The sequence below is a fragment of the Quercus robur genome, chromosome 9 (genome assembly GCF_932294415.1).
Source record: "Quercus robur chromosome 9, dhQueRobu3.1, whole genome shotgun sequence".
In the NCBI taxonomy this organism is placed as follows: Eukaryota; Viridiplantae; Streptophyta; class Magnoliopsida; order Fagales; family Fagaceae; genus Quercus; species Quercus robur.
In genome coordinates, this window is record NC_065542.1 from 32,743,888 (window position 1) to 32,771,152 (window position 27,265).

The 27,265-nt window shown below is 34.7% G+C and overlaps 2 protein-coding genes across 2 annotated transcripts; both read right to left on the minus strand.

Moving 5' to 3' along the window:
- Window positions 1–207: 207 nt before the first annotated feature.
- LOC126701271 (wall-associated receptor kinase 2-like) lies at window positions 208–7,151 on the minus strand. Its single transcript, XM_050399390.1, has 3 exons — window positions 6,206–7,151; window positions 5,915–6,085; window positions 208–1,503 (listed from the first exon to the last, which is right to left on the minus strand). The coding sequence occupies exons 1-3, from the start codon at window positions 7,059–7,061 to the stop codon at window positions 407–409; spliced, it is 2,124 nt and encodes a 707-aa protein (XP_050255347.1). The 5' UTR covers window positions 7,062–7,151; the 3' UTR covers window positions 208–406.
- A 1,748-nt stretch (window positions 7,152–8,899) lies between these two features.
- Window positions 8,900–10,356, minus strand: LOC126700979 (uncharacterized). Its single transcript, XM_050399135.1, has 2 exons — window positions 9,558–10,356; window positions 8,900–9,475 (listed from the first exon to the last, which is right to left on the minus strand). The coding sequence occupies exons 1-2, from the start codon at window positions 9,900–9,902 to the stop codon at window positions 8,900–8,902; spliced, it is 921 nt and encodes a 306-aa protein (XP_050255092.1). The 5' UTR covers window positions 9,903–10,356.
- Between the last annotated feature and the right edge of the window lie 16,909 nt (window positions 10,357–27,265).

Genomic DNA, 27,265 nt, shown 5'->3' on the forward strand with positions numbered 1-27,265 from the left:
ATAAAATATGTCATTTTCACCATCGGGTTTTGGGTATTTTTCTAAAAATAAAAACAACAAAGAGCAAGACAATAGAACTAGAAGGTCCAACGAAAAATATGCAATGTGTTAGTATGTCATTTCACCATCCAATATGTTCAGCAAAGCGTATAATAGGTTAGCAAAACAAAAAAAAAAAAGCAAAGCTAATAATATAAGCTTGGCATCTACCAGAAACAGCTTTGCTGAATGAACTGACAATAAAGAGAATGCTAAGAAGTCGCTAAAGTTATCAAAAATAACAACAATAGGCGCACGACTAGGACATGACATCGTGGGAGATGTTCATATTTCGTTATCAAAGCTTACAAAGAGATGGGATTACAATGATAGAGTTAACCACCATATTTTTAATATGTCTTACCCTTCAACATTCACCAATCACGGGTCCGGTCTCTTCCATAAAATTTGATTCATCATTATCCCACAAATGCTTCATCTGTCTCAATCCATATAACTCAATTGCTACTTCCTTCATAGTAGGCCTCTCGTCCCCTTTTACTTCTAAGCACTTCGCTGCAAGCTTTGCAAATTCCTTGAGTTGCTCCGTGTTTCCCTCGTCCATAATACGCTTTTCAAGAATTTCAAACAACCGATCTTCTTTCAATGCGCAAAGCAAATACATAGCTAGACTTCTTTGCTCCATAGGCCTAAAAAGTGAAAGTACCTTTTGTCCTGTTAATAGCTCCACAAGTACCACTCCAAAACTATAAACATCACTTTTTTCTGTAAATTGATTTGTCTGCATGTATTCAGGATCCAAATATCCAAGAGTACCTTGTACTACAGTAGGTAATTGCTTTTGACCTCGTGGAACCAACCTTGAAGTTCCAAAGTCAGAGACTTTTGCAGTGAAATCATCATCAAGCAATATGTTTGTGGACTTGATATCTCTATGAATTATAGGTATAGAAGCTGCAGAGTGTAGATAAGATAGTGCATCTGCTATTTCTATAGCTATCCTTAGACGGGTTTCCCATGATATGGTGGATGCATGATGTATGTGCTTGAAGAGAGTACTATTAGGGACAAATTCATAAACTAATAATGGAACTCGTGTCTCTAAACAACACCCTAATAATTGGACCACATTTCTATGGTTAACTTGGATGAGAACAACCACTTCGGTAATGAATTGCTCAATTTGTTCTTGATCTACTGTTTTAGACTTCTTGATTGCAACAACCTTATTATTTTGTAAAAATCCTTTATAAACGACTCCATAACCCCCTTGGCCAATGATCCTGCTTGCATCATAGTTGTTGGTGGCTTTCTTTAGGTCTTTAGCAGTGTAAATTTTGGTTGTTTCACTATATCCTTCCATGGTAGAGAGTTGTTGTTGCAAAATCAATCCTCCATTTTGTCGGAAAAATTTTTCTTTGAGCTTGCTGAGCCTTCTTTTCTTGATTAAAAAGTACAACCAAAAGCTAATCACTAGTATAGCAATTAAGCTTATGACAGCAACTGCATATGGAATTAAGAAGTGGGTCTCTTATTAATTTTGTTACAAATCAAAAGTATCAATTTTGGACATGATCTTCCTCCAAATCGATTTTAGAGGATCTCCTCTAACTTATTACATGGCAACTCATAAAATTATCAAAGTATGTTATGTAAACAAGTCTTATGACTCATTAAATATGTCACATGATTAAAAGTAACATAGATAGTTTTATCAATTGTCAAGTGATTAGTTGGAGTAATTTTCCACCAAACTATTTTGGGGGTATACTTTGTTCTTTCTTCATCTCATGCAAGTGTTTTGGAATGAATCGTAGTAAGAATTTATAGAAAAGGCTAAATACTTACATTAATTTCTATTATTCTTAAATTTTTTGGACAGAAATTGAAAAATAAACTTAATTTGGGGAACTTAATTAAAACATATTTAATCTCAAAAATGTTATTCCACTAGTATATTAGCACCATGCTAGCAAATTAAGGTTGGTTATCATGGGGATATATATATGATTGATCATTCTATTTTTTGGATTAGTATCTTTAGAGTTTTTAAGATAAATTTACTATAGAATTTTTAATTTTTAGATATTTACTATGAAACAAGTTAATTAGATTATATCATGTCATAGCATTTAACCAAATATTATCTAGTAATATTTTGGTATTTATTTAAATTAATAATAATGTGACAAAATCTAATCAATTTATTATATAATTTGTAAGGTTGAATTTAATCAACCATTTTGTTGGTTTTATTCTGTGTTAATTTACTTGTATTTTAGCACTTAGAAACCCTGTATTTAGGTGGGAATCATGTAAGGGTAGTGTGTGAGAGAGTGTGAAAAAATGCTCAAGAATGTGCACTAAAGCAAGAACTCGCGACTGGGTCTCGCAGGTGGCTCGCGACTGGCAAGCCGCCAAATGATGCACACGAATGAAGCATGTAGAAAAGCTGAACCGCCATGCTAGCTATAACACTACAAGACAAAAAGTCTAAACTGGCCATTTAGTTAGCTCGCAGCTTGGACTCGCGACTCAATCAAGTCGCAAGGCCAAGTCGTTAGTCTACTTTGTTTGGGAAAAACTGACTCTTCGCATTCCATACATATTCCAATATAAATAACCCTTATACCCACGAAATATAGAGAGTTTCCAGAGAGAATTTTGAGAGAGAAACCCTAGAGAAAAACAAGATTAACTCATCCATAATCTTTACATAGTGACTCTTCAAATTCCTTAACTCTCACCCTCTTCATTGTTACATCCTTGAAAGGTTCATTAGCCAAATCATTTTCTCACCATACCCATATCTATGAGAAGGCTTTTTGGTGCTTTGGGAAGCAATTAGGAAGGAACCAATTCATATTGGTTGATGCTATGAGTTATGGCGGAATCCAGTAAGTTAAAGAATAAATAAGTTCGGCGTAACCTCGTTAAAGTAGGAGCTTGAAGGACTTAGGTACATTGGGTAAATTAAACTTGTATTTCAGCACTTAGAAACTTTGTATTTATGTGGGAATTATGTAAGGGTAGTGTGTGAGAGAGTGTGAAGAAATGCTCAAGAATGTGCATTGAAGTAAGGACTCGTGACTGAATCTCGCGGGTGGCTCGCAACTAGCAAGCTGCCAGATGATGCACACCAGTGAAGCATGCAGAAAAGCTGAACCGTTATGCCAGCTATAGCACTACAAGGCAAAAAGTCCAGATTGACCATTCAATTAGCTCGTGGCTTGGACTTGCGACTCAGTCAAGTCGCCAGGCTAAGTCGCTAGTCTACTCTGTTTGTGAAAAACTGACTCTTTGCATTCCATACACACTCTAGTATAAATACCCTTTATACCCACGAAATATAGAGAGTTTCCAAAGAGAAACCCTAAAGAAAAACAAGATTGACTCATCCACAATCTTTACATAGTGACTCTTCAAATTCCTCAACTCTCACTTTCTCTATTGTTACATCCTTGAGAGGTTCATTAGCCAAATCTTTTTCTCACCATACCCATATCTGTGAGAAAGCTTTTTGGTACTTTGGGAAGCAGTTAGGAAGGGACCAATTCATATTGGTTGATGCTATGGGTTATAGCGGGATCTAGTAAGTTAAAGAAGAAATAGGTTCGGCATGACCTCGTTGGAGTAGGAGCTTGGAGGGCTTAGGTATATTGGGTAGATTAGACTTTGAGGGTCTTCTGTTGTTCATGTATCCCAACTTAATTCTTTAGTGGATTATTGACCGCTTGGAAGACGACAGAGAAGTTTTACGCCGAGAACTTCGATTTCCTCTTCGATAACACATTGCTATATTGTCTTTGTGTTTGCATCTTTCTTCCCTTAATCTTTGCCTTTTAATTTCTGCTGTGAATGTGATTTTATTTGGTTTAGATTATGTTATCAATTCTGTTTTAGTTTATTTACATTTTCCGCACGTACATTGTTTGTTGATAAGCTTGAATTGGTAATTTGTAATTTGGGGGTCTAAACATTTAAGGGTGTTTTACACACATTTTGAACTATATTTTATACCTAAAGATTTTAAAGGATACTAATCAATTTCTTGTGTTGCTACATTATAGTAAAGTAAAGGTTTCCAAGCGTCTGAAATGATCTAAGTTCTAACATTTACATCAACCATTTTTTGCAGCATGTTGGTTGGTCAGTATGGAATTGAAGCATGAAGCCCTATTGGGATTTGGGATATGGTATTAAACCTAATTTGGGATTATTAATTAAGAATACTGAAAAATGCTAAAATATACTCTCTCTCTCTCTCTCTCTCTCTCTCTCTCTCTCTCTCTCTCTCTCTCTCTCTCTCTCTCTCTCTCTTTTGGTATAGATGGATAGTGGGGGAGCCTAGAGGGGGAGAGGAAAGGAAAATGAGAGGTGAGGTTCATACCACATAAGTGAGCATGAAGTTTGATTTCATTGTTTGATGCTTTTAAATTACCGATTATCTCAAAAACTTAAACTATTAGGAAATGATGAATTTAATCACTTAACTATAATTCTAACACTCCCTCTCACTTGTGGGTGTAAACTTCCCCTAAATAAATAAGAGTCCAACAAGTGGGAATTTAACATTTTAAATGGGAGGTAGAATGAAAGATAGGAATCGAAATTAGGATCTTCTACTCTGATAACATATTAAATTATCGATTGTCTTGAAAACTTAAGATATTAGAAAATGATGCAGTTAATCACTTAACTATAATTCTAACAGATGCCATTATCACTAATCCATCCTCTTTTGAAAATTGATTCAAGTTCAATTTTGGTCTTTCATATTGAAAAATGGTTTTTTTTTTTTTTTTTGATACGTTGATAGTGGAGATGGGAGAATTAGAACTTTGGATGTTTTCGTTAGAAAAACTAAGAAGTGCCAGTTGAGCCACAAGGCTCTTAGCTAAAAGTTTAAAAAGTATAAATTTCATTTTTTTTTCTCTATTTGTCATTAAAGAAATTGTACTTATGGCTGTTTTTTTTGTTGAGAATTTGGTTAGAAATGATCCTAATACAACTCAAACCTCACTTGGACCAAATGTCTGGCTGTGTAAATTAGAGTAATTTTGGGACCACAAATTATTTTACAATTTTTTTGTCACAGCTCTGACGTGGCAGATTATGAGTGGTTAACCATCACTTACATATCGACTAACCATTTTTTTTTTTTTTTTACCAATTACACTCTACTATGTCACAATTGTAGTAAGAAATTGTAAAAAATTATGTGATTCTAGACTTTTCCGGTAAATTATGGCTGTAGAAACTTGAAACGTTGCCATTACATATTAAAAAGTTAAAAGGACCTAAAATAAATTTAATATCTGATGGAAAAGACAAAATTCATATCCTTTAAACTTTTGAAGGATGAAACCATAACTTTCTAATTTAGAGGAGAAAAATCTAATTTAAACTAATTTTAGGGACGAATTATATATATTAGTCCGTATAAGAATTATTGTCCAAACAGTCAAGACTAACACCAAAGATTCAAAAGAAAATCAGATAAGAAATCCTTATATAATCCAAACAATTTTAAGCAAGGATGTAATCGAGATTTGGAAACAGGGAGGCCAACACTACGGTCTTAGAGGTAAAAATGAAACATTAATATTTTAAATGAATGTTTATACAATTTTTTAAAATACTTTTTTTAAGGATGAAGTGGGTTTTTATAATTTATTAGGACAATTGAGGATGATGGGAGGAAATGCTTCGTAAGATAATTTTCTTGGGTGAAGGGGAGGTTGGATAATTTTTTTGGGGACTTTTTTCACAATAGATTGCAATTTGAAAATTTTATAATGCATATTAAAATGTTTCAAATTTTATAATAAGCTTTCAAGGAAGAAAAGATAAAATAAAGAAAAGTTATTGAGCAACCTAAGAATTAGAAATAAATTTCCAAAAATATACTTACCACCGGCAATCTTTAACATTAGTAAGGGCTCCGGAATACAACCTTCACCACCTTTTCTTCCGTCACCATGGTACCACTTCGGACAACGACATGTGTAGTTCCCTTTTGTGTTGACACAGTTTTTTGCTTTTATGCAATTATTATGAGCTGAATGCTCACACTCATTAATGTCTGCAAATCAAGTCAAGAATAAGAACTCAATAGTACTCTAACCATAAGCAAGCACATTCATTTAAACTGGAAGACTTGCATGATTTAATGATTAAATTTATCATATGTCAATAGTCATACCTTGACAACCATTATAGAGGTATGGATTCCCTCGATAACCCGGCTTGCAGCTGCATTGGTATCCTAACTTTGTAGGGAAGTGATCACGGCATTCACTATTCCTCTTACATGCGAAATTTGTTTTGTTTCGAGCTGCTTCTTCACATGTCTCATTCCCAATTGTCCAGTCAAGCACTATAGGGAGCATTTCCTTTGACATATTTCTGAGATAATTAGAGGAGAAATTGAACTCGCCTTTTTCCACAATAAAAGCAGAGCTGCAGGGATTGAAGTCCGATACATTTGTGTGATTGTTAAAGCTATCTACCTCCATTGATATATTTCTTAATCCAGCGGGAATTGCTACCTGGCAACACCCAAACCCAGAGCATGACCCATTCCTCACACTGTGAAGGCTTTTGCACACAGTCAAGCACCCACTTGAGTAATATTCTCCGTTGTGTACACCATGAAGGATTGCGTAAGTGTCACAGCCAACAACTGTGAATATATTTCTGCTCTGAGAAATTATGAACGTCGAAGGCCAGACGAAGGGCTCATTGTACTCCTGACTGCGATGTTGTTGGTAACAGTCTCGGGCTACAAAGTGCAAGACACGCAACTGATGATTCTCAATGCATATGTTCTTAACAGTAACATCACCTGTTTTTGCTACTTCATTGTCACAAGTGATGAGAAAGTCCTCATTTAGCGAGCAGCCTTTCTTCAAGCCAAATGGGTATGGAATTTCTACATCTCCACACTTGTTGGGGCAGTCAAACTTGGCTAGAGATGCTGCTGCTGCCACCATTATTGATGATATTATTAGCCCTATCAGTGATATCTGGACGACTAAGAGCATCCCATGTATGCCCATGGCTACAACTTTGTTTCTCAGCAAAACTAGATTTTAATTCTATTTTGTGTTTGGAATCTTTGGATGTGCTCAAACTTTAGCGCCACACATTCCGAGTGGTTTGGAATTTGGATACGTGTACCATTTCACTGCTTATTTAAAAAAATAATAATTTTGATATGTGCAGATTCATTAAACGTGCACAAAATTTTAATAAATAAATAAATTGGTGTTTGTTTTAGGTAATTAATTTTGTCAATTTATTTTACTATTCAATTTATTTTTAATATTATTTATAGATTTTATGACAGTACTTTTAACAAAAAAACTTCAATTTCAATAAAATAAAGTGGATCTCAAACAAATCCTTAATATGTCTATAATTTATAGAAATTGTATTAACATATGTCCTTAAACATGTATTAATAAACTATTTAAAAAAAATTATAAAAAAAGATCGTGTTAATAGGTGTCCTTAGGAAAATGGTTAACAATCTATTTTAAGAAAGTTTTGACACCGTTTTTATAGAGAATGAAAAAAGCTGTTAAAATATTAATTATTTTTTCTTTTTTTATAAAAATTTTCTTTAAATAAATTATTAATCATTATTTTAAGAACATCTATTAATATTTTTCATAAAAAAATAAATAATTATTTTAACAATTTTTTCAATTTCTTATAATTTTTTTTTCAAAATAAAGGATTAATATACGAAAGCACATTAATCAGACCCAATTTGTAATGGGCTAGTGTCCAAGAAATTAAAAAACAAAACTGAGTGATTGCTATCTTATATAGTGGGGCCGGTTGAGTGAAAAGTAGTGGCTGACAATTCAACCATCTGACTGTGTCAGGCTTTCAGCAAATAATTGCTCCTCGTGGAATGCAATACAGTAGAAAGTTACAAAAACAAAACTTAGTGGTTGCTATCTTATCAAGTGGGGCCGGTTGAGTGAAAAGTAGTGACTGATAATTCAACAATATGCTCTTTGGCTGGATTGAGACTAGTGCGATCCGTTTGGGAGTTTATAAAAGAATATAATGGAATAGAATGGGATAATCATTTAAAGGAATGGAATGGAATAGAATGGAATGGAATGGATTTAGTAAGGAAATGAATGGAATGGAATGGAATAGAATGGAATTTAAAAATCTTGTTTGGATGTTATACAATAAATTAATGGAATGGAAAGTAAGTAACACCGTTTGGAAGTAACATTGGAAGGAATGGAATGGAATCATTTTATAATAACATTACTATTGTACCCCTCATTTTAAAGAATATAAAAAATAATCAATGAAAACTTATAATTGTTTTGAAATGTTTAGTATTTAGTGGATGATGTGAAACTAGTTAACCACAATTGGGTCTGTGTTAGATTATTGAATTACAATATAATTTTGTCAAGGTGAATAGAAATAATCACGCTAATCAATAATTTAACAAATGAAGATAATGACATGAAAATTTGACAATAGCACAATTTCTTTATTTCAGTTTGAAAATTTTTTTTTAGGAGCTGCTAGTTTTAGATTGAATCTTTCTTGGCTGGTGTGCTTTACAATAGATTTGATAATTTAATACATCTCCATCTCCCAATTTCTTTAAAGAAAAAAGAAAATTTTATTGTAGCTAAAAAACAAGTTATGTATATTTCTATGTTGTAAAGCAATTCACGCATCACATATTTATTCTCAACGAAATAAATATTTTCTAACAATGCAAACAAATATCTTAAAAAAAAAATAAAAAAAAATAAAAAAAATAAAACAACTCTGGTAATGAGTCTTGCCAAAACAAAACAAAATAACATAATCCATTCGAAAACTAAGGTTGGCCAAAAAATCCCACACTTTTTTAATTTTTAGGCCTAGACATTAGTGTCAATAAGACACATTTGCGCTCATGATTTGGGCAACCAAAGAACATCTCCTTATATGTTGGATTTTCCATCAAAAATATGTAGGTCTCAGTCTTTGATATTGGATCTAAGTCCAATAGGCCTAAAGCTGCTTGAACTTCTGCTTCATATGACTTTGAAAAGCACTTTGCCATAACCTCAATTGCCCTATCAATTGCCTTTGATACATTATCAAATGACTGGGAAATTACATTTCCGAGTTCAACATCTTCTGCCAGTCTTCTTTTCTTGCTTTTAGAAGACATTACATCTTGTGATGATACTTGAGAACGTGCAACATTAATTTCTAGTGACCTCTGATCATCTTCCACTTCAAAGTTCTCCAAAGAAACTTCATTTTGAGATATCAAATTATCAATCTCTTCAATAGTGGTCGATGCAGCATACCTAGCACGTTTCTCCTTTGCAGTTTCAGCATGATCACCTTTTGCTCTATCTTTAGCCCAAAGTTGTGTCATCTTAGAGTAGTTGGGTATAGGTGTTGTCATCCACTTCTTGGCTGCAGGTTTAGACTGTTACAAACCAAGAAAAATGGTTAAACAACATATATAATTATGAAATACAAAATTAAACTCACAAAAAATGATAATTTACCGTTATGAGTGGCTCCCAAACTTCTAGTTCAGCTGTCCACATATTTAAAGAATCATTCCATCCAAAACCACTCAATCCATCTTTAAATATGTCATAGCATTCATGAAAATTCTTTTTCAGTGTCTTCTGTCGATTTTTCACCTTATCCTTGTTAATCTCCATGTCAAATTTTTCAACCAACTCTTTCACTATGTCATCATATGCCTTAGAGGTAAAAGTTCCATTAACTCTACCACCTATGATCACCTGATGTAAAAAAGCATCCACTAAAGTATCATCCATAACACTACTCCATTGTACTTCTTTGCTTGGATCTCCACCATTCTTTTTTGATATCTTACCCATACTATAATTAATAGAACAGAAAACACATGTAAAATATTGTGTAAATATTAATATTAATTATCAAAAGATAGAGGGGAATATCAAAATGAAAAGAGAAATTTGCATAACATTTAGGTCTAAGTAATTGAAACATAGCATATTCTTAAACGACATGACAACAATAAATCCAAAAGCTATCACATTTGGACATAGTTTTGCCACATGGTTAATGCTATAGAATCTCTTATAATATCTCCTTGCCTAGCATCCTCATCATCTTCTCTTGGAGTAGGGGCTACACGTTCACGATGAGAATGCAAAACCTCATCATCAACTTCAGCAATAAGACTTTCATCAGGATTGACACCCATTAAATAATTATGAAGTATGCAACATGCTAAAATGATTTCATTTTGGGTGTCAACACAATAATTAAGCTCTGTAGTACTTGCTATGATAGAAAATCTCGTTTTAAGTACACCAAATGCTCTTTCAATAGCAGTGCGTAATGACGCATGTCGCAAATTAAACAATTCTTTATCATTTTCAGGGGGATGAACAGAATACTCTTTTAAATGATAACGCACTCCCCTATAAGGTGCAATCAGACGACTTCTATTCATGTATCCCGCATCAACAAGATAATATTTACCTAATAAACAATAATAACCATTAATTATATACTACAAATTTTTTAATTATAAAGAATACACCCTAATACGTATTTGAATTAAATTTACCTTGTGGGATTTTCAAGTTATCGTTTCTAGTTAAAGCATTCTTTATTATTCTTGAATCTGAAACAGTTCCTTCCCAACCTGGTAATACGTATGTGAATTTTAAATCAAATGAGCATGCCGCCAACACATTTTGTGTTGTGTAACCATTTCTACCCCGATATCTTGATGCATCCTCATTAGACACTTTGACACGAACATGTGTTTCATCAAGTGCCCCAATACAATCCTAAGATTAACATTATTTCTCAAAAACATTTATCTTAAAATATATTTGTACTAAAATACTATCAAATATAAATTATATGCATGATATATTTACCTTAAAATATGAGTTGAACCTACTACTTTGTAGTATTTCAAGTGGCACTTGGGTTCCATCAGGTTGTTGAAGGAATTGATCCTCTAACATAATTATTGATCTTAACACGTTATGAAAATGGCGACTAATGGTCTCACTGGAACGACAAAAAAAGAAGGACATTGTACGAGTCGTCTGATTATGTGCTAGCATGTGAAGAAACTTGCCTACTTGCTCTTCAACCGTGGCACGCAGTGTGTCTTGAAGATCACCGTCTCTCCGCAAAATGTCATACAAACCTTGAAAAGCTTGTGGACCCATGCGTATTACATCATAGCATTTTTCATTATTCCTAAGTCGAGACATTAGTTCATCACGAACTTTTTGTCTTTCTATGGTTGATTGTGTAGGAATGTGGGGAACACGACTTCTTTTTAGTCATTGCCTTTGATGGATAATGTAACACAAATAACGGCATGCAGCATGAACCAAGGCTAGTTTCTGCATAAAATTCGAAAAAATTATGGTCTTAAGTACCTCATCATTCAAGTCCATCTAGGTAAAAAAATAGTTATGTTATCAGTCCAACTTAGAAAATAATGGGTACATGTTCTAAAAAATAGTTACGTTATTAGCCTAACTAATTATGAGTTAGGATTTTAGTTCGGGGGGGCAAGGTTACAAGATAAGATTGAAAACAAAATTAATCTAAAAAATATTAGTTTGCATCAATAAATAAAAAACTATATAATAAAAAAATAAAAAAAATAAAGATAATTAATTCATATTAAATAAAAATTAATTGAAGGCATTAATCAGTGTATTTATTTACAATTCAAGAAATTAATCAATGTACTCAAAATAAACTATGAGATTAACTCAATGAAAAAGTGTAAAAAATATAACAACATATTTGAAAAGTTGTATAATGACTCGTTGGGCCAATGGCTACGGACCTACTGCTTTGAGTTGAAGTGGTGAGAAAGTTTTAAACTTGGTTTGGTAGAAGATTTTAACATTCATCCCATTGCATGTTAACTTTGAACTGACATGTTGTGTGCTCTTTGATTGCTGGCATTATGAGTGTTGGACATATATTAGCTTAAACTAAATTCATTAACCTGACAGGAATATCATCTAACAAAAACCCTCTCTCTAATCCTCACCCTCGCCTAATGAAAATATGGCTAACTTAAAAATACTCTGTTTCTTGACCAAAAAACAGAGCATATCTCCTAACATGAAAGGCAAATAGCACTATTTGGATAGCCCCCAACGAGTGTAAAATTTGTAAACGAACTAAAACCTTTCCTCTCTTACTCACTAACATGTTATGCTTATATCTTTATCAGCAACAATTATGATAAGAGTTATAGATTAGCATAAAGATTCAACATAAAAATTAAAACAAGGTTTAATGTGAATCGACCAACTCTAATCCTACACCACTGACAATGCCAACAAAAATGCAATATTAATGACATGATTTATAAGCACTACAAATGCTTATAAACACTCAACTTTCGTTCTCTCTTTTCTTTTTTGGTTTTGTCCATTTGTTACCCAACTGAAATCTTTCAAGTGTCAGTTGTCTTTCTTCCATGTAACGTATCCTTTCCTGTATGGATTTTTTAAGCATAGTTTCGAGCTTTAAAGAATGGGTATGAGTTTTGTATCGGTTGTAGCAATGAAGGTACGGCAATGAGTTGGTATTTACATCAATCTCAATCCACAATCCCAAGACATCAATGTATACATTGGCATAACATGTTTCTACGGGTTTTGATTTTTTTTTTTTTTTTTTAATGAATCATTCTCAATCCACAAGCCCAAGACATCCACCCTATCTTGTTTTCTATCAAGTCCAAACACATGCACATAGAATCAATTATTCATTGGGGAACGGGGTGTGGAGAAGAATCAATGATTCATTGGAACACTTAAAAGCAATAGCAAATTGAATTTTAAGGGTCAGACCAAAAATATGATTATCCAATAAGTTGTATACATTGGCATAACGTGTTTCTACAGGTTTTGAATTTTTTTTTTTTTTTTTTTTAATGAATCAATTTCAATCCACAATCCCAAGACATTAATGAAAAATAGTTCCTCACACAAACCCACACCATATTCTTTAAATAACCTTCTCCTAATGTAGAACTCTCCTTGTAAGAATACTGCTTTGAGCCAAAGCAATATAACCCGTAGAAACAATGATACATTCCTCAAATTTGTTCATAAATTTGGAGAAGATTGTTCACGAAACAAAGATAAAATATATATGACAAGACATGAAGTAGGAAGCAAACATAACATAACCTGTAGAAACATAAGAAAAAGAAAGACTTACTTGTGAGCAGTAACCAAAACTTGCAACAGTCAAAGAATAAACAGCAGTAGCTTCAATGGTGTCTCACGAAACAGCAATAGCTTCACTTTGTAGCAAATAGGCAATAACGTGTAGCTATGTTTTTTTTCTTACGGCTGATTGAGAAAAGAATGGTTGATATTAAAGGGGTATTTAGGGGTTTTAACAAAAATTTCATTAAACCTAAACCCATTCCCTCCCATTCCTCCCAATTTTGAGAGGAACAAAAATTTGAGGTTTGGAGGGAAAAGGGAGGAATGAGCATTCCCTCCTAACCATTCCATTCCCTCCCACTTAAACTCCCAAACAAGGAAATGAACTTTTCATTCCCTCCGTTAAAACTCCCAAACAAGAGGAGGGAAAAATATTCTAAAAATATTCATTTTTTTCAATTCCATTCCCTCCTTTCAAACGGACTCTTAAGGGTTTGCACTTAATGCAATTGGCATGAATGCCATTTTTAGGATTTAAAATAGTAAAAAATAACTTTAAATTTCAATCATTAAATATAAAAATGAGTAGAAGTAAAAAAGTATAAATTTTTTTTTTTTTTTTTTTAAATTGTGAGGGGGAATGGGTGAAATGCACCGGATCCCAATCCAGCCGTATTAAACTATTAATAAGACCTTTGATCAGACCTTTTGGGCCTAGCAGAGAATTGAAATTAAATCAAGTACGGTAATACTAGTAAATATCTTTTTACTTATCACTTTTTAACTGTTTTGAATTTCTTTTTGATAATTAGATTTAAAAAGTTTATTTTTTTAACTCTTAATTTTAATTATTTAAAAAAAATAATTGCACATATAGTGCAATACCTAAACTTGATCTCAACGATTTTGTTGTCTTCAATGGTCACCCCTTCTCTGATTTTTGTCTTTTGTTATGTTTGATGCTGATGGTCTGTACTTCTTAAGCCGTTTTACCACTACTATATTTGTTTTGGCTAGTTAATTTTTAATGCAATTCCTTTTAACTTAAAAATAAATAAATAAATTGATCTCAATCGTGGACCAAGCCACTTGATCTCTTTTGAAGGCATAGTTCCACAAATGAATAAGTAATGCAAAAAATTGGATATATATATATATATATATATATATATAACCATAATTCGTATTCTATTCTAAATTGTTTATATTTTCAAAAAAAAAAAAAATCCAAAATTGTTTAAAAATTTAAAAAGGTGCAATCTCTTAAAAGAAGGTGAAGAATTTTTATAGTACCACTAGAGCACATATGTTAGAATATTTTGTTTGATAGATATGTTGGAATTTTAACTTATGATGTCCACTTCATGATTATTGTTCTTATTATTAGGCTGACACAAACAAGTTTTTAATATATGTAAGGTTTGAACTCCAAATCTCTTGTTTGATAAGAGGAAACTTTAAACGGTTAACCTAAATGAAACATACTAAAATTATTTTAGAACATTATAAATCACACATTGTGTACCATAAATAAGGTACATTTATTTTATTTAAAAAAAATGGTACATTTCATGCTTTTATAGATCAAGGGAGTCAATTTCGTACTGTACCGACCAGTACCGCCGAAATATACCGTACCGGTAAGCAAACCGGTACATATAACCCCCCTATTTCGTATCGGAAAAAATATCGGCTGTACCGGCCATGTACTAGGCAATACCGGTCGGTATCGAGCGTACCGGCCGGTACAAAAAAAATGTTTTTCTTTTTATTTTTATTTTTTTAAGTTTTGTAATTTTTGAATTTTTGTTAGGGCAGAATGATAACTTATTTTTATTAACTTATTAGTATAATTTGTTTTCTTAGTATGCAATGGTAACTTTTAAACTTTCTATTTTTTATATTGTGTTTTTTTTTTTCTTTTAATTGATACTAAAGTCTAAAACCATGAATAATTAGTTCTGAATTGAGGAAATGTTTTATGGTAAACTTTTATATTTATTATAATACACACACACACACACACACACACACACATATATATATATATATATATTTATTTATAAATATAAAAAATAGCGGTAAACCCGAAACGGTACACCAGTATTGACCGGGATCCGAAATATATCGTACCACTGGCCAAACCGGTACAGCCTCCGGTACGGTATTGACTCCCTTGTTATAGATACTATGGGATACACAACCCAAAGGAACACTTGTTGACAGCATGGGATCAAAGGAAAATTTGCTTGTCTTGGCTTGTAAATCAATGACGCTGCTTTAGAAAGGGAAAATTTATTGGGTATTCAAATTTTACTAGGGGTGGACTAGAGCACATATGTTAGAATATTTTCTTTAATAGATAGGTTGGAATTTTAATTTATGATGACCATTTCATGATAATTGTTTTTATTATTAAGCTAAGACACCAATAAGTTTTAATATAGGTGAGGTTTGAACTCCAAACCCCTTGTTTGACAAGAGGAAACTTTAACCAATTAACCTAAATGAAACCTACTAAAATATTTTTAGAACATTATAAATCACACAATGTGTACCATAAATAAGGTACATATTTTTTTTAAAAAAAATGGTGCATTTCATGGTTTTATAGATACTATGGAATACAAGACCCAAATGAACACTTGTTGGCAGTATGGGATCAAAGGAAAATGGAATGTAAATCAATGGCACACTGCTCAGAAAGGGAAAATTCATTGGGTATTCAAATTTCACTAGAGGTGGACTCCTAGTGAAATTTGAATAACTTCCCTGTATAATGTATCAAAGTACAATGATTGTAGTTGTGTTATTGTAGAGACCCAAAAGGGAGGTTTGCAATCAATGGAATCCCACATCGTCTAGGAGTGACCTCCCTTTAATGTATTGATGCCTTTTCCCCCCACTACTGTGTGCTTTGGGGGGAGAACAAAACGGTAAGAGGTATGGGCCCCAAAGTGAGCAATATCTACATAGTTAGAGTGTGGTCGTTACAAATGGTATCAAAGCCATGCTCTACCTTCCTTTAATGTGTAGAGGCCTTTTCTCCCATTACTGTGTGCTTCGGGAGGAAAAAACTATGAGGGGTATGGGCTCAAAAAGGAGGCCTACAATTCATGGAATCCCACATTGTCTAGGAGTGACCTCCCTTTAATGTGTTGATGCATTTTTCCCCCACTACTGTGTGCTTTTGGGGGAGAACAAAATGGTAAGAGATATGAGCCCTAAAGTGAACAATATCTACATAGTTGAAGTGTGATCATTACAAATGATATCAAAGCCATGCTCTACCTTCCTTTAATGTGTGGAAACCGTTTCCCCCACTATTGTGTGCTTTGGGGGGAAAACAAAACTATGAGGGGTATGAGCCCTAACGCGTACAACATCTAAACAGTTGGAGAGGGGTCATTACATATGGTATCAGAGCCATGCTCTAGTCGAAAGTGTGTGTTGGGTTCCAAGACCTTAGGTTTAAATGTATTAGAACTTTATTTTTTATTGTTGGCAAACCATGATCAAAATGTTTAGTCTTGTTTTAGACTTGCTCAAAGTATGTTTATGTGTAAAGTTGGAATCAAGTGTACTGCAAGATTTACTGTGTAAATCTGCCTTGCTCGATCAATCGAGAATTAGACTTGATCGATCGAAGATCGTGCAGATTGTTTTTTTGCAGAATTTTCCAACTCAACCCAAACCCGTTTGATGTGTAGGGTTTTATGTTTTGCCTTAAGTATAAAAGGAAAAAACCCTAGCCACGTTTTGATGTGGTTGTTTATGCTGTGTATGTGAATCTCTTGTGAGATCTAGAGGTGTTTGCCTTCACATATACTTTGGGTTATCAAAAATCAAGATTATGTCAAGAACTTGATGATCAGTTCGGTTGCTGCATAAAGAGCTTAAAGATATATAAGCGGGAGTATTGGTGCTTGTTGTGAATCCAAGTGAGAAGTAGTCCGTGGACTCGAAACTATCATGGGGTCATGGTAGTAAGTTTTCTACTTAAGGTAGCAATAGAATGTTAGTGGTTTAAGTTCTATTGTAAAAACTTCAATTCTTTCATAGTGGATTTGCTTTTTATCTTGAGGATAGTTAGGTTAAATCCTCCCCAAGTTTTTTACCGAGTTGGTTTTCCTAGGTCATTATATCATTGTGTTCTTTATATTTCCGCCGCTTTACATGATATGATTGTTTTGTTTTAACTTAGATCTGAATAATAAATCTAAGTATTCACTTGGTTAATTAATTAGGTTAAACAATCTAGTTTTAAGGGGTCTAAAAATGTACAGTGTGGGCCCTACACACAAGGACACGTGTGCTCATAAGGGGGGTGGATTATAGAGACCAAATAGGGGACCTACAATCCATGAAATCTCACATCACTAGGGGAAGCTCATGGAAATGTGCTTATAAGGAGTGAAATCCCTTTAATGTGTAGAGGTATTTTTTCCTACTAATGTGTGCTTTAGGGGAGAACAAAATTTTGGGAGTATGGACCCCAAAGCAGACAATATCTACATAATTTGGGCGAGGTTGTTACACCTCTAGCTGGCATGGCTAGACATGCAATGGGATATGATGCCCCATGCACATGTGGCTGAGGGAAACCCCTCCATTCCTTACAAATAGTGCATACGTGTTACTGAGAACAACTTTTACACCACAACAATTAAAAAAACTGCATGTTTCAAAAAATAGCATTTGGCAGGAGCATGAGGTATACCATTTAAATTTTTTTTTTTTTTTTTTTTTAACTCAATTACATTACCCCTAGAGTTTTTGAGTGTAACAAAAAACTTCTATATGGTTTATACTTGATATTCCTATTAATTATAGATACAGAAGCTGCAAAGTGCGCATACAAAAATACGCATGTTATTTCTACGGCTATTCTCAAACAGGTTTCCATGAAAATTTAGAGATGTATTTTCATATAAAACAATATAACATGACGTTTTATGTTACACTAAAAAACCTCAAGGGTTAAGTGTCATACAATTAACGGTTTACACACAAAACAATACCACATGGGAATTAAGTATTTGCTAAAGGTTAGGTATTTTCTCCCAAAAAAAAGGGTAAATCTTAGGTATAATATTAATTTTTAGGTGCAATACATTAGGTTTCCCAATTAAATTCATATACATAGTTTTATTGATTTTAATTTTTATTGAATAATATACACTATTCGTGATTTAATGGCCAATGCATACATATGTCTGAATTTAATTGAGAAACCTAATATCTTATTCTTAAGGGTAAAGTGGTAAACCACAAAGCCATTTTGTGAATAAAAATAAAATGAAACAAAAACATAATCATAAAAAGAACAAGAACAAGAACTAAAGAACTTAAAGTTCCAACAAAAAATGTGCCACGAGTGGGTACGTGATGTCATTTTCACAATGCATAAAAGTTCATTAAAAGAAATGATTCAAGCTTGGCATCCACCACAACCAGCTTGCTGCATGGACCAACGATAAAGAGAACGCTAAGGTTACCCCCAAAAAAAAAAAATGACAATGAAACGACGACTGTTATTAAAGCTCACTAATACATGGGATTTCATGCTATCAATCCCAATAGTTTCAATACCATGATCGAATTGACCACCATATTTGTAATCGCCAGATGTCTCACCACATTCACCAATCAAGTGTCCAGTCTCTTCGGCTTTTCCAGTCTCTCTGTTGCTAGGTGAGTGAGCTTTCTCTTCCTTCTTACGGCAGCAGAAGTGTTTTTGTCCCTTCTAAGATGGAGAGTTTTATTCTCGAAGGCAACAAGTTTGTCATTAGAGCTTGTGGGGTTTTTTCTTTGGGGGTTAAGGGAAACACAAATTAGGCCGTCTTCCTCTCAAAATTGTATCATGGGGACTTGGCTGCCAAGTGGAGCAATTTTTCTCTGTCAGAGAGGGAGACTACAGGTTTTGTTCTTCAACGAGACCAACGATCAGGGGAATTTCTTTTAGCAGCACAATTTTTAACCCCTCAATTCCTGAATATGGAAGCAATGGTGAGGACTTTCAAACAGCTATGGAGATCCACCAATGGTTTTAAAATTCGAAATCACAAGGGGCAGAGAGTATTATTTGTTTTTGACAATCTCGGTAATGTGGATAGGATCTTGCAAAACCAAGCGTGGAGTTTTGACAAGCATTTAGTCATGCTGCAAAGATACAATTCTGATGTCTTCGTACGTGAATTGATTTTCAAAACTACCCTATTCTGGGTTCAAGTTCACGATATTCCAGTTCGCCATATGAACAGAAGAGTGGCTGAAGAAATTTGTGATATAGTTGGCGAGGTGCAAAAATCAGTGGGGGCAGTGGATGATGATGGTGGCCTTTTCATATGAGTCCGAGTCTTTATAGATATCTCTCTTCCCCTCTGCCGAGGAAGGTTAATTACAATGGAGAATGGAGAAAAAGTTTGGGTGAAGTTCAAGTATGAGCGGCTGCCTAACATCTATTTTTGGTGTGGACGTTTGAATTATAGTGATAAGAACTGTGAATTATGGATTGATAGCAAGGGTACACTTACACCGGAGCAGCAACAATTTGACTCAACTTTGAAGGCAGCCCCGTATACATCAGCAGGTAAGGATGTAATCTATGTCCCTAGGTAGTATGAGTGAAAGAAAACTGGAGTTCATGCCTTGGTTCAGGTCAGCAACTCACAACCAGGTGCAGCAGAGGGGCAAGCAAGGAATGGTGGTCTGGCGGATGCCTCAATCAACCTTGGTAATGAGTAGAAGCAGTGATGAGGGTATTGATTGCATGCCGCAGGAGGATTTCAATGTGGTTGAAGCATTACACGCTGAATTAGAGGTAAAGACAAATATGGACTCTATCTCAATCATATCTGACCCTATTAAAGCTTCTATTAATGCTCCTAATTTAATGAAGGAAGTTAATGGTGTCGTGAATTCCGTTCCAAATCAGACTCCAACGTCAGAACTATTTGAATTCCAATTAAAGGGGTTGATGAGGGAGTAACGAGATTTGTTTATGACACTTATTTTGAGTCAAGGCAAAATAAAGAGGCAGAATTTAATGGGGATATTCCTTTCCATATTCAGAACGCCACCTCAGCTGAGAATCAAGGAGCACGGCAAGCACAGAATTACTCAAAGTCCGTGGGCAATACAGAAGAGGGGAGGAAATTTTGTGGGAAGAGTAGTGGGGATGTTCATCTGAAGTTACCTAGCAAGAACAGGTGGGTTTCAAAAGATGAGAGTGACAAACTTTTTTCAACAGTGGAGGCTGATGCTCAGCCTCGCCAAACACAATAAGTTGCTTAGTCTGGAACTATCGTGAGCTTAATTGGGAACCCATGTACAGTGAATGAGCTTGCTGAGATGGTGCAGGCAAAATATGGGCAGATGAAGCAAGGTTAAAAGATGTGAAAAGGAAAATTCAGTTCTAAAACATGTTTGTACCGCCAAGAACAAGTAGGGGAGGAGGTTTAGTTCTTTTTTGGAGATCATCAATTGATATTTCAGTGGAGGGGTTTGATAAGAACTATATTGATACAATTATAAATAAGAACAAAGAGACCGAGTGGCAATTCACAGGATTCTATGGTGAACCGGACACTCAAAAGTGGATTGAGTCTTGGAATTTGCTACATACTTTAAAAAGGAAATTTCAAAGTCCGTGGCTGTGTGCGGGGGATTTTAACAAGTTGGTGAGAGGTGAAGAAAAATTGGGGGGCAATAAACGAAGTCACAATCAAATGCAATGGTTCTGTGAGGCAATAGATGCATGTGGTTTTGTGGATCTAGGGTACTCGGGTTCAAGGTTCACTTGGAGTAAACATTACACTTCGAGTTATTCAATATTGGAAAGACTAGATAGAGCCTTATGCACAACAGATTGGCTCAACCACTTTGCTGGCACCAAGGTTGTTCACCTCAGATGTACTACCTCGGATCATTCCCCTCTATGGATTGCTCTAAGTGGTATAGACCCCCCACCAAGTTCAAGGCCATTCTGTTTTAAAGAAATGTGGATGTCTGATAAGGGGTGTGGAAGGGTGATTGAAGCAGTGTGGAGAGGCTCATTCCCTTCTGAGGCCAAAAGATAAATGACCAAAAAGATTGAAAAGTGTGGGAGTGAGTTATCACAGTGGAGTTGCAAGAACTTTGGCCATGTTAGGAGACAATTAGATGAAAAAAAGAAGTGGTTGCTTCAGGCCAAACAAGAAGCAATGCAAAATGGGAGTAATGTTTGAGTGAGGGGCTTGAAAAAGGAGATTAATGAATTGTTGGTGAAAGAAAATCTGATGTGGAGGCAGTGGGCAAAGGCGTTTTGGTTGATTGATGGTGACAAAAACTCAAGGTATTTCCATAGTAGGGCTAATCAAAAGCATCAAAGGAACAAAATTTTGGGTGTCCAAGATTCTTCGGGTGCATGGATCAACCAACCCGAGGGAATTGTTGAAGCTTTCACAACATTCTATCAACAACTCTTTGAATCATCCAATCCGAGTTTGGGCCTGAATTCAATGGTGAAGGTGGTTACCAATGATATGAATGCACAATTGTCACAAAATTTCATGGAATGGGAGGTAGAAGTTGCACTAAAACAAATGGCTTCGTTAAAAGCTCTTAGCCCCAATGGTATGCCCCCTCTTTTCTACCAAAATTATTAGAGTTTTGTAGGTAATAATGTCACCAAAACCATATTGTCATACATAAATTCAGCCACACTACCCCATCCCCTAAACCATACTTTCATAACCTTAATCCCAAAAATAAAATAAAAAAATCCCATGGCCGTCACTAATTACCACCCCATTAGTCTTTGTAATGTCCTTTATAAAAAATTTTCAAAGTCCTTGCAAATAGGTTAAAAAAAATCCTACCCTCAATCATAACCGAACACCAAAGTGCCTTCACAAAAAACCGATTAATCTCAGATAATATTCTAGTGGCCTTTGAAACATTGCATAGCATGAATAATCACAATTCTAAGAAATCTGGTTAAATGGTGTTAAAACTAGACATGAGTAAGGCGTATGTAGAGTGGAGTGGTGTTTCTTGGACGAAGTGATGAGAAATTTGGGGTTTAATGATAGATGGATAGCCCTTATGATGGTTTGCGTTAAAAGAGACTCATACTCGGTGTTGGTGAATGGTGAGCCAAAGGGGTTGATTAAACCTACAAGGGGAATTCACCAAGGCAATCCTTTATCGCCCTTTTTATTTTTGTTGTGTACAGAAGGCCTTAATAATTTAATCTTGAAGGCAGCAAGTGAGGGCTCCATACATGGATTTGCATTGAGTAGAAGAAGTCCAAAACTAATCCATTTGCTTTTTGCAGATGATAGATTATTGTTTTACAGGTCCAATAGATATGAATGTCAAAAGGTGCTTGATCTTCTTGCATCCTATGAAAGCATGTTCGGGCAGCAATAAATAGAGGCAAAACATCAATCTTCTTTAGCAGATCTACCACTCCAGCTATGAGGATTGAAATCAAAGAAGCTTTGGGGTTCCAGAAATTTTGCAATATGATAAGTATTTAGGAATGCCATCACTTGTGGGAAAGCATAAAAAGGCGAGTTTTTATTACATTAAAGAGAGGGTTTGGAGGAAGTTTCAAGGATGGGAAGAAAGCCTACTATCACAAGCGGGGCTAGAAGTTTTGATTAAGGCAGTGGTCCAAGCTATCCCAACATATGCCATGTGTTGCTTCAAGCTACCACTTGGCCTTTGTCATGAAATAGAAAAACTCATTCGTGGCTTTTGGTGGGGACAAAGAGGAGACCGTAGGAAAATTCATTGGATTAAGTGGGAGGAAATGTGTGAACCAAAATCCGAAGGTGGCATGAATTTCAATGAATTATCATTATTCAATGATGCTCTCTTCTCCACAAGACCACCAACACTGTCCACAGCCTCTATTTTATGTTTATGTGTCACATATATTGTCCCTCCTCCGACCTAAGAATTGGTTCTATTGAACACTTTCCAATGTCAATTTTAGCTCAACATAAATACCCTCTGAGTTCCAAACATTATGTCTACACGTGCCTCTCTCCGTGCCTCCACACACGTGTGCATTGCTTGGCCACTACTACTACCACTACCACTACCACCACCACCACCACCAAGCCTAGGCTGAACCTTGACCAATTAGTCATTGAACCACAGCTGAACCCCTCACAAACCTTGGTCACATCACCTCCTAGCCACCCCATTCTTTTTTTTTTTTTTTTTTTGATAGGAATAGCCACCCCATTCTTAATGACCCAAGTTTGAGATCAACATGGGCTCATCGTGCATGGGTAGCAAGTGGGTGCACCACAGTCATGATCTCTCTAGCAAAGTCAATAATGGGTGCAACAGATCGCACATGTGGCTTGAGCCCATTTTAGCAAGCTTGGTTGGCTACATTTTAGCTGACCTTGGGTCCGGAGTGTACCATTGGGGTATTGACAATTATGGAAGTGCCTCAACTCCAATTTTTGGTGCCCAAATAGATGCATTTTAAGGTCACCATAAGTGGCCATGGACAATCACTCGAAGACAGTTTGTAAACAATCTACACGCCCTTACTCGTGCCATGACATTCACAGTGCTACCAATGGACCTTGCTAGTAATGATCCAATATTTCTTGCTTTCGTTGGTGTGTGCTCGGGTTGCATTATGTTTAGCCAGCAATTTCATGCTTGGGCTCACACAACTAAGAGTCGGCTTCCAGCACTGGTGATTGCATTGCAAGATATGAGATTGCTTTTGTCACGTTCAAAACATGCTGATCGTCACAAGTCACCTTATAATAATAATTATTGCATAGTGAGTGGTGTTTGGAATGACTTTTGGATAAGCAACAAGCTTTGAGGCATTGGAGATGATATTGTTCTTTAAGCTAGGGGTGAGACCGAGATTGAGACCTCTTCTCAAATTACAGCCCACTGATTTTTCATCATTTTACATGTTTTTTCTTACTAGAATGCAAAGACTCATGCCCTGTCAATGGATGCTCATGTTCTTCCAAATTTGCAGTGGAAGACAGGTGGAAACTTTACAAGGTATATATAATTTAGTCTATAATTTCTTATTGAAATTTCTATGATTAGTTGGTAGTTGAAGACACATATAATCTTGGACTTCCAGCAATTTTTTCCGCATGCTTTACCCTTATGCTATCGGTTGTTCCTTAACGGCTCAGAGGAAACTTTATTATCCATTAAAAAAAAACAAAGAAAAAAAAGGATACTTTATTATAAGTCTGTTTAGAATAATCATAGCAATTCATTAAGAAAATAACTATAACCAATTAACTTTTTGTTTTTTTTTATAAAAGGGATAAATTGCAGTTTTCGTCCTCAAAATAGATTGTGTTCAATTTTAGAAGCTTAATTTTAAATTTTTTAAAGGAACAGTTTAGTCCCTTAATCCCATTGTCTATTTTTTTTTCCCCAATTTGTTGCTAATTGGCTAATAGTCTTTTAACTTTTAAGTGGACTGCTAAAATAGAACCTTGGTTTCCTATTCCTCCGATCATTTCGAGTTTGAGAGCACATATTCTGTGATTTCAAACGCACAAAGCTTGTACGTATCAACGGAATCCAAACACAAAAATCAGATCTGATATAGAGAACAATTTGATTTTGAATTCGTGATTCTAGGGATTTTGAAATACCAGTTGAGGTTTACATGACACCGACTTTTAAATTTTTTTTTTTTTTTTTTTATTAATATTAAGTTTAGGCCATTTGGCAGTCCATGTGGCACTCTAGGTGGCAAAATAACAATTTTTTATTTTAGCTATTAGTCATGTCAGTATTTTTTATCCATTATTTAGTGGCAAAGACTACTTTTGCTCAATATCAAAAAGTTAAAAACTAAATTGACACATTTGAAATGCTACGGATTAAATTGATATATAGTATAAAGGTTAGGAACCAAATTTGTAATTTATCCAAAATAAACATTCAGCCTAATGTACATGTTTGCTTGTTAAAATAACAAAAGATTTTTTTTTTTTTTTTTTTTTTGGTAAGAGCATTAGCATTGGTGGGAGCAAATTGCTAAGATACTAAATTTATCAACCAAATAGAACAAAAGTGGGTTGCATCAATGGAGGAAAAGACAAATTTTTTTGCTGTTGAGCTACAGTGCATAGCCATCTTTGCATGTACACTGTAGCTCAGATGTTAAACAAAAAAAACAATATTTTTTAGGTTGTTTATATTATTTTATCGTGTTTAATACCAAAATAAAACTACTGATGTTGAGTGTTTTATAAAATAAGATGGTAAAATAAATAATGTAGCTTTTTGAAATATCAAATTGCTAAATTTTTACCACCACCAATGCTAATACTCTTTGTAGCCAAAATTGTGTAGAGGGTGATATGAATGTTTTAATGCAACGTTTTTTAGCTAACAATGGCGATGGTAAATTGCTTTTTGTAATCCCTTTAAACATTGGGTTGGTCTGATATTTGTTCCCTAAATATTATATCAATTTGATTGTAGTCCCTTAAATTTTGAGTCGATTCAATTTTGGTCCTTTAAACATGGGATGCGTCAACTTTTTTCATAAGTGAAATCATTTGGAAAAACAGACTAAATAACTAAATTTTGAGATAACAAATTAAACTTTATTAAAATTAAGGGACTACAATTGAATTTACTTATTACTTAAGGGGCGAATAATTAATTTAATCATGGAGCTTATTTTGATTTAGAATTTTTTAAGTGGTATATCTCAATTAACTTAGGGATAACACTTTACCTACCTATGGCTTGCCTCTAATTTGACTTACTTACCCGTGGTTTCATTTTTGACACTTTACCCACCTATGATTCCCTCCGTTACTTCTCTGTTACCCACCTCTAGTGTAGACTTTACTCTAACACATAAACTCATCAAAAACATAACTTAAAACAAATCAAACACTCCTCACTCCCAAAACACACTCTCATCCAATGTACTCACCAAACTAAGATCACAATGCAATGTGTTTGAGATAATGGATTGAGAACCACTTGGGTTTTGATTATGCAAGCAACCTGAGGAAGAAAGAGACACAATGTTCATCTATTCAACTGTTGCAGGTAGATCCTTTTAATTTTTGAAACCTAGGGTTTAAAATTCTTTTTTTGAAATTGGGTTTTTGCTTGTTTTCTTCAATGTGGAGCTACTGGACCATAGGATTAGGCTTCCTTCATCAATGTAGGGTCAATTGAGTATTGATTTTCATGATTTTGCAATAGTATTATCAATTGCTTTTCTGCTTTCCCTTTCCATGGGTTTGTCTCCCAAAAACAGAACAAAAACTTGTAATAATATTGTCTGTTTCTGTGTTGTGCTTTATGTGGACCACAGGACCACATGTTATTGGGTTTTTGCTTGCTATGTCTTCATCAATTGGCAACGGGTCTACAACAAGTGGTTTCTACCATGCCTTAGATGGCCATTTATGTACCCATGAGAATTGTGCCCTACGAACATGCACCTATGAGAATTGTGCCCTACGAACATGTCGAAAAGTTGGTAACTATGGAAGAAGATTCCTCAGTTGTAGTCAATTTAATGTAAGAAACAATTCCATTGGTGTATTTCATTTGAAATGAATTGAATTATTAGTTGTGATTAATTGTGAACTGTGAAATTAACTGTTGTAATTGTAATGATCAGGTTGGTCCCAAATGTGGCTTCTTTCAGTGGGTGGATAACGAAACTTGTAGGAGTGAAACTGTTCCACTTGTCCGTGAAATGATAAGTATGCTTGAGAATGAACTGCAATTTGCAAATCAGAGAGAAATGAGAAGTAAGGAAATGGAGGAAAGATCTAACTAGAGGGAAATAGAAGCTCATGAGCTTTATGAAGAAGCTAGGGAGGAACGTAAGAGGATTAGAGAGAGTGAGAGATTGTACAAGCTGGCACTAATTTTGTCATGGTTATTTTTTCATTTTTGTGATGATGTTGTTGTGTTTTGCCTCAATTAACAACAATGTAAAGGTGAGGACCCTTAATTTGCCATGATGCTTGGGGGGTTGTTGAAATGTGGTTGGGTAATTGAATTAAGTC

Bases quoted from the DNA above. Each gene is read 5' to 3' on its own strand.
- LOC126701271 (XM_050399390.1), bottom strand. From the start codon at position 7,061: ATGGGCATACATGGGATGCTCTTAGTCGTCCAGATATCACTGATAGGG. The intron at 6,086-6,205 runs GTATGACTATTG...CTTGATTTGCAG, and splicing joins CCTCTATAATGGTTGTCAAG to ACATTAATGAGTGTGAGCAT. The intron at 1,504-5,914 runs GTAAGTATATTT...TTCCATATGCAG, and splicing joins AATGTTAAAGATTGCCGGTG to TTGCTGTCATAAGCTTAATT.
- LOC126700979 (XM_050399135.1), bottom strand. From the start codon at position 9,902: ATGGGTAAGATATCAAAAAAGAATGGTGGAGATCCAAGCAAAGAAGTA. The intron at 9,476-9,557 runs GTAAATTATCAT...GGTTTGTAACAG, and splicing joins TTTGGGAGCCACTCATAACG to TCTAAACCTGCAGCCAAGAA.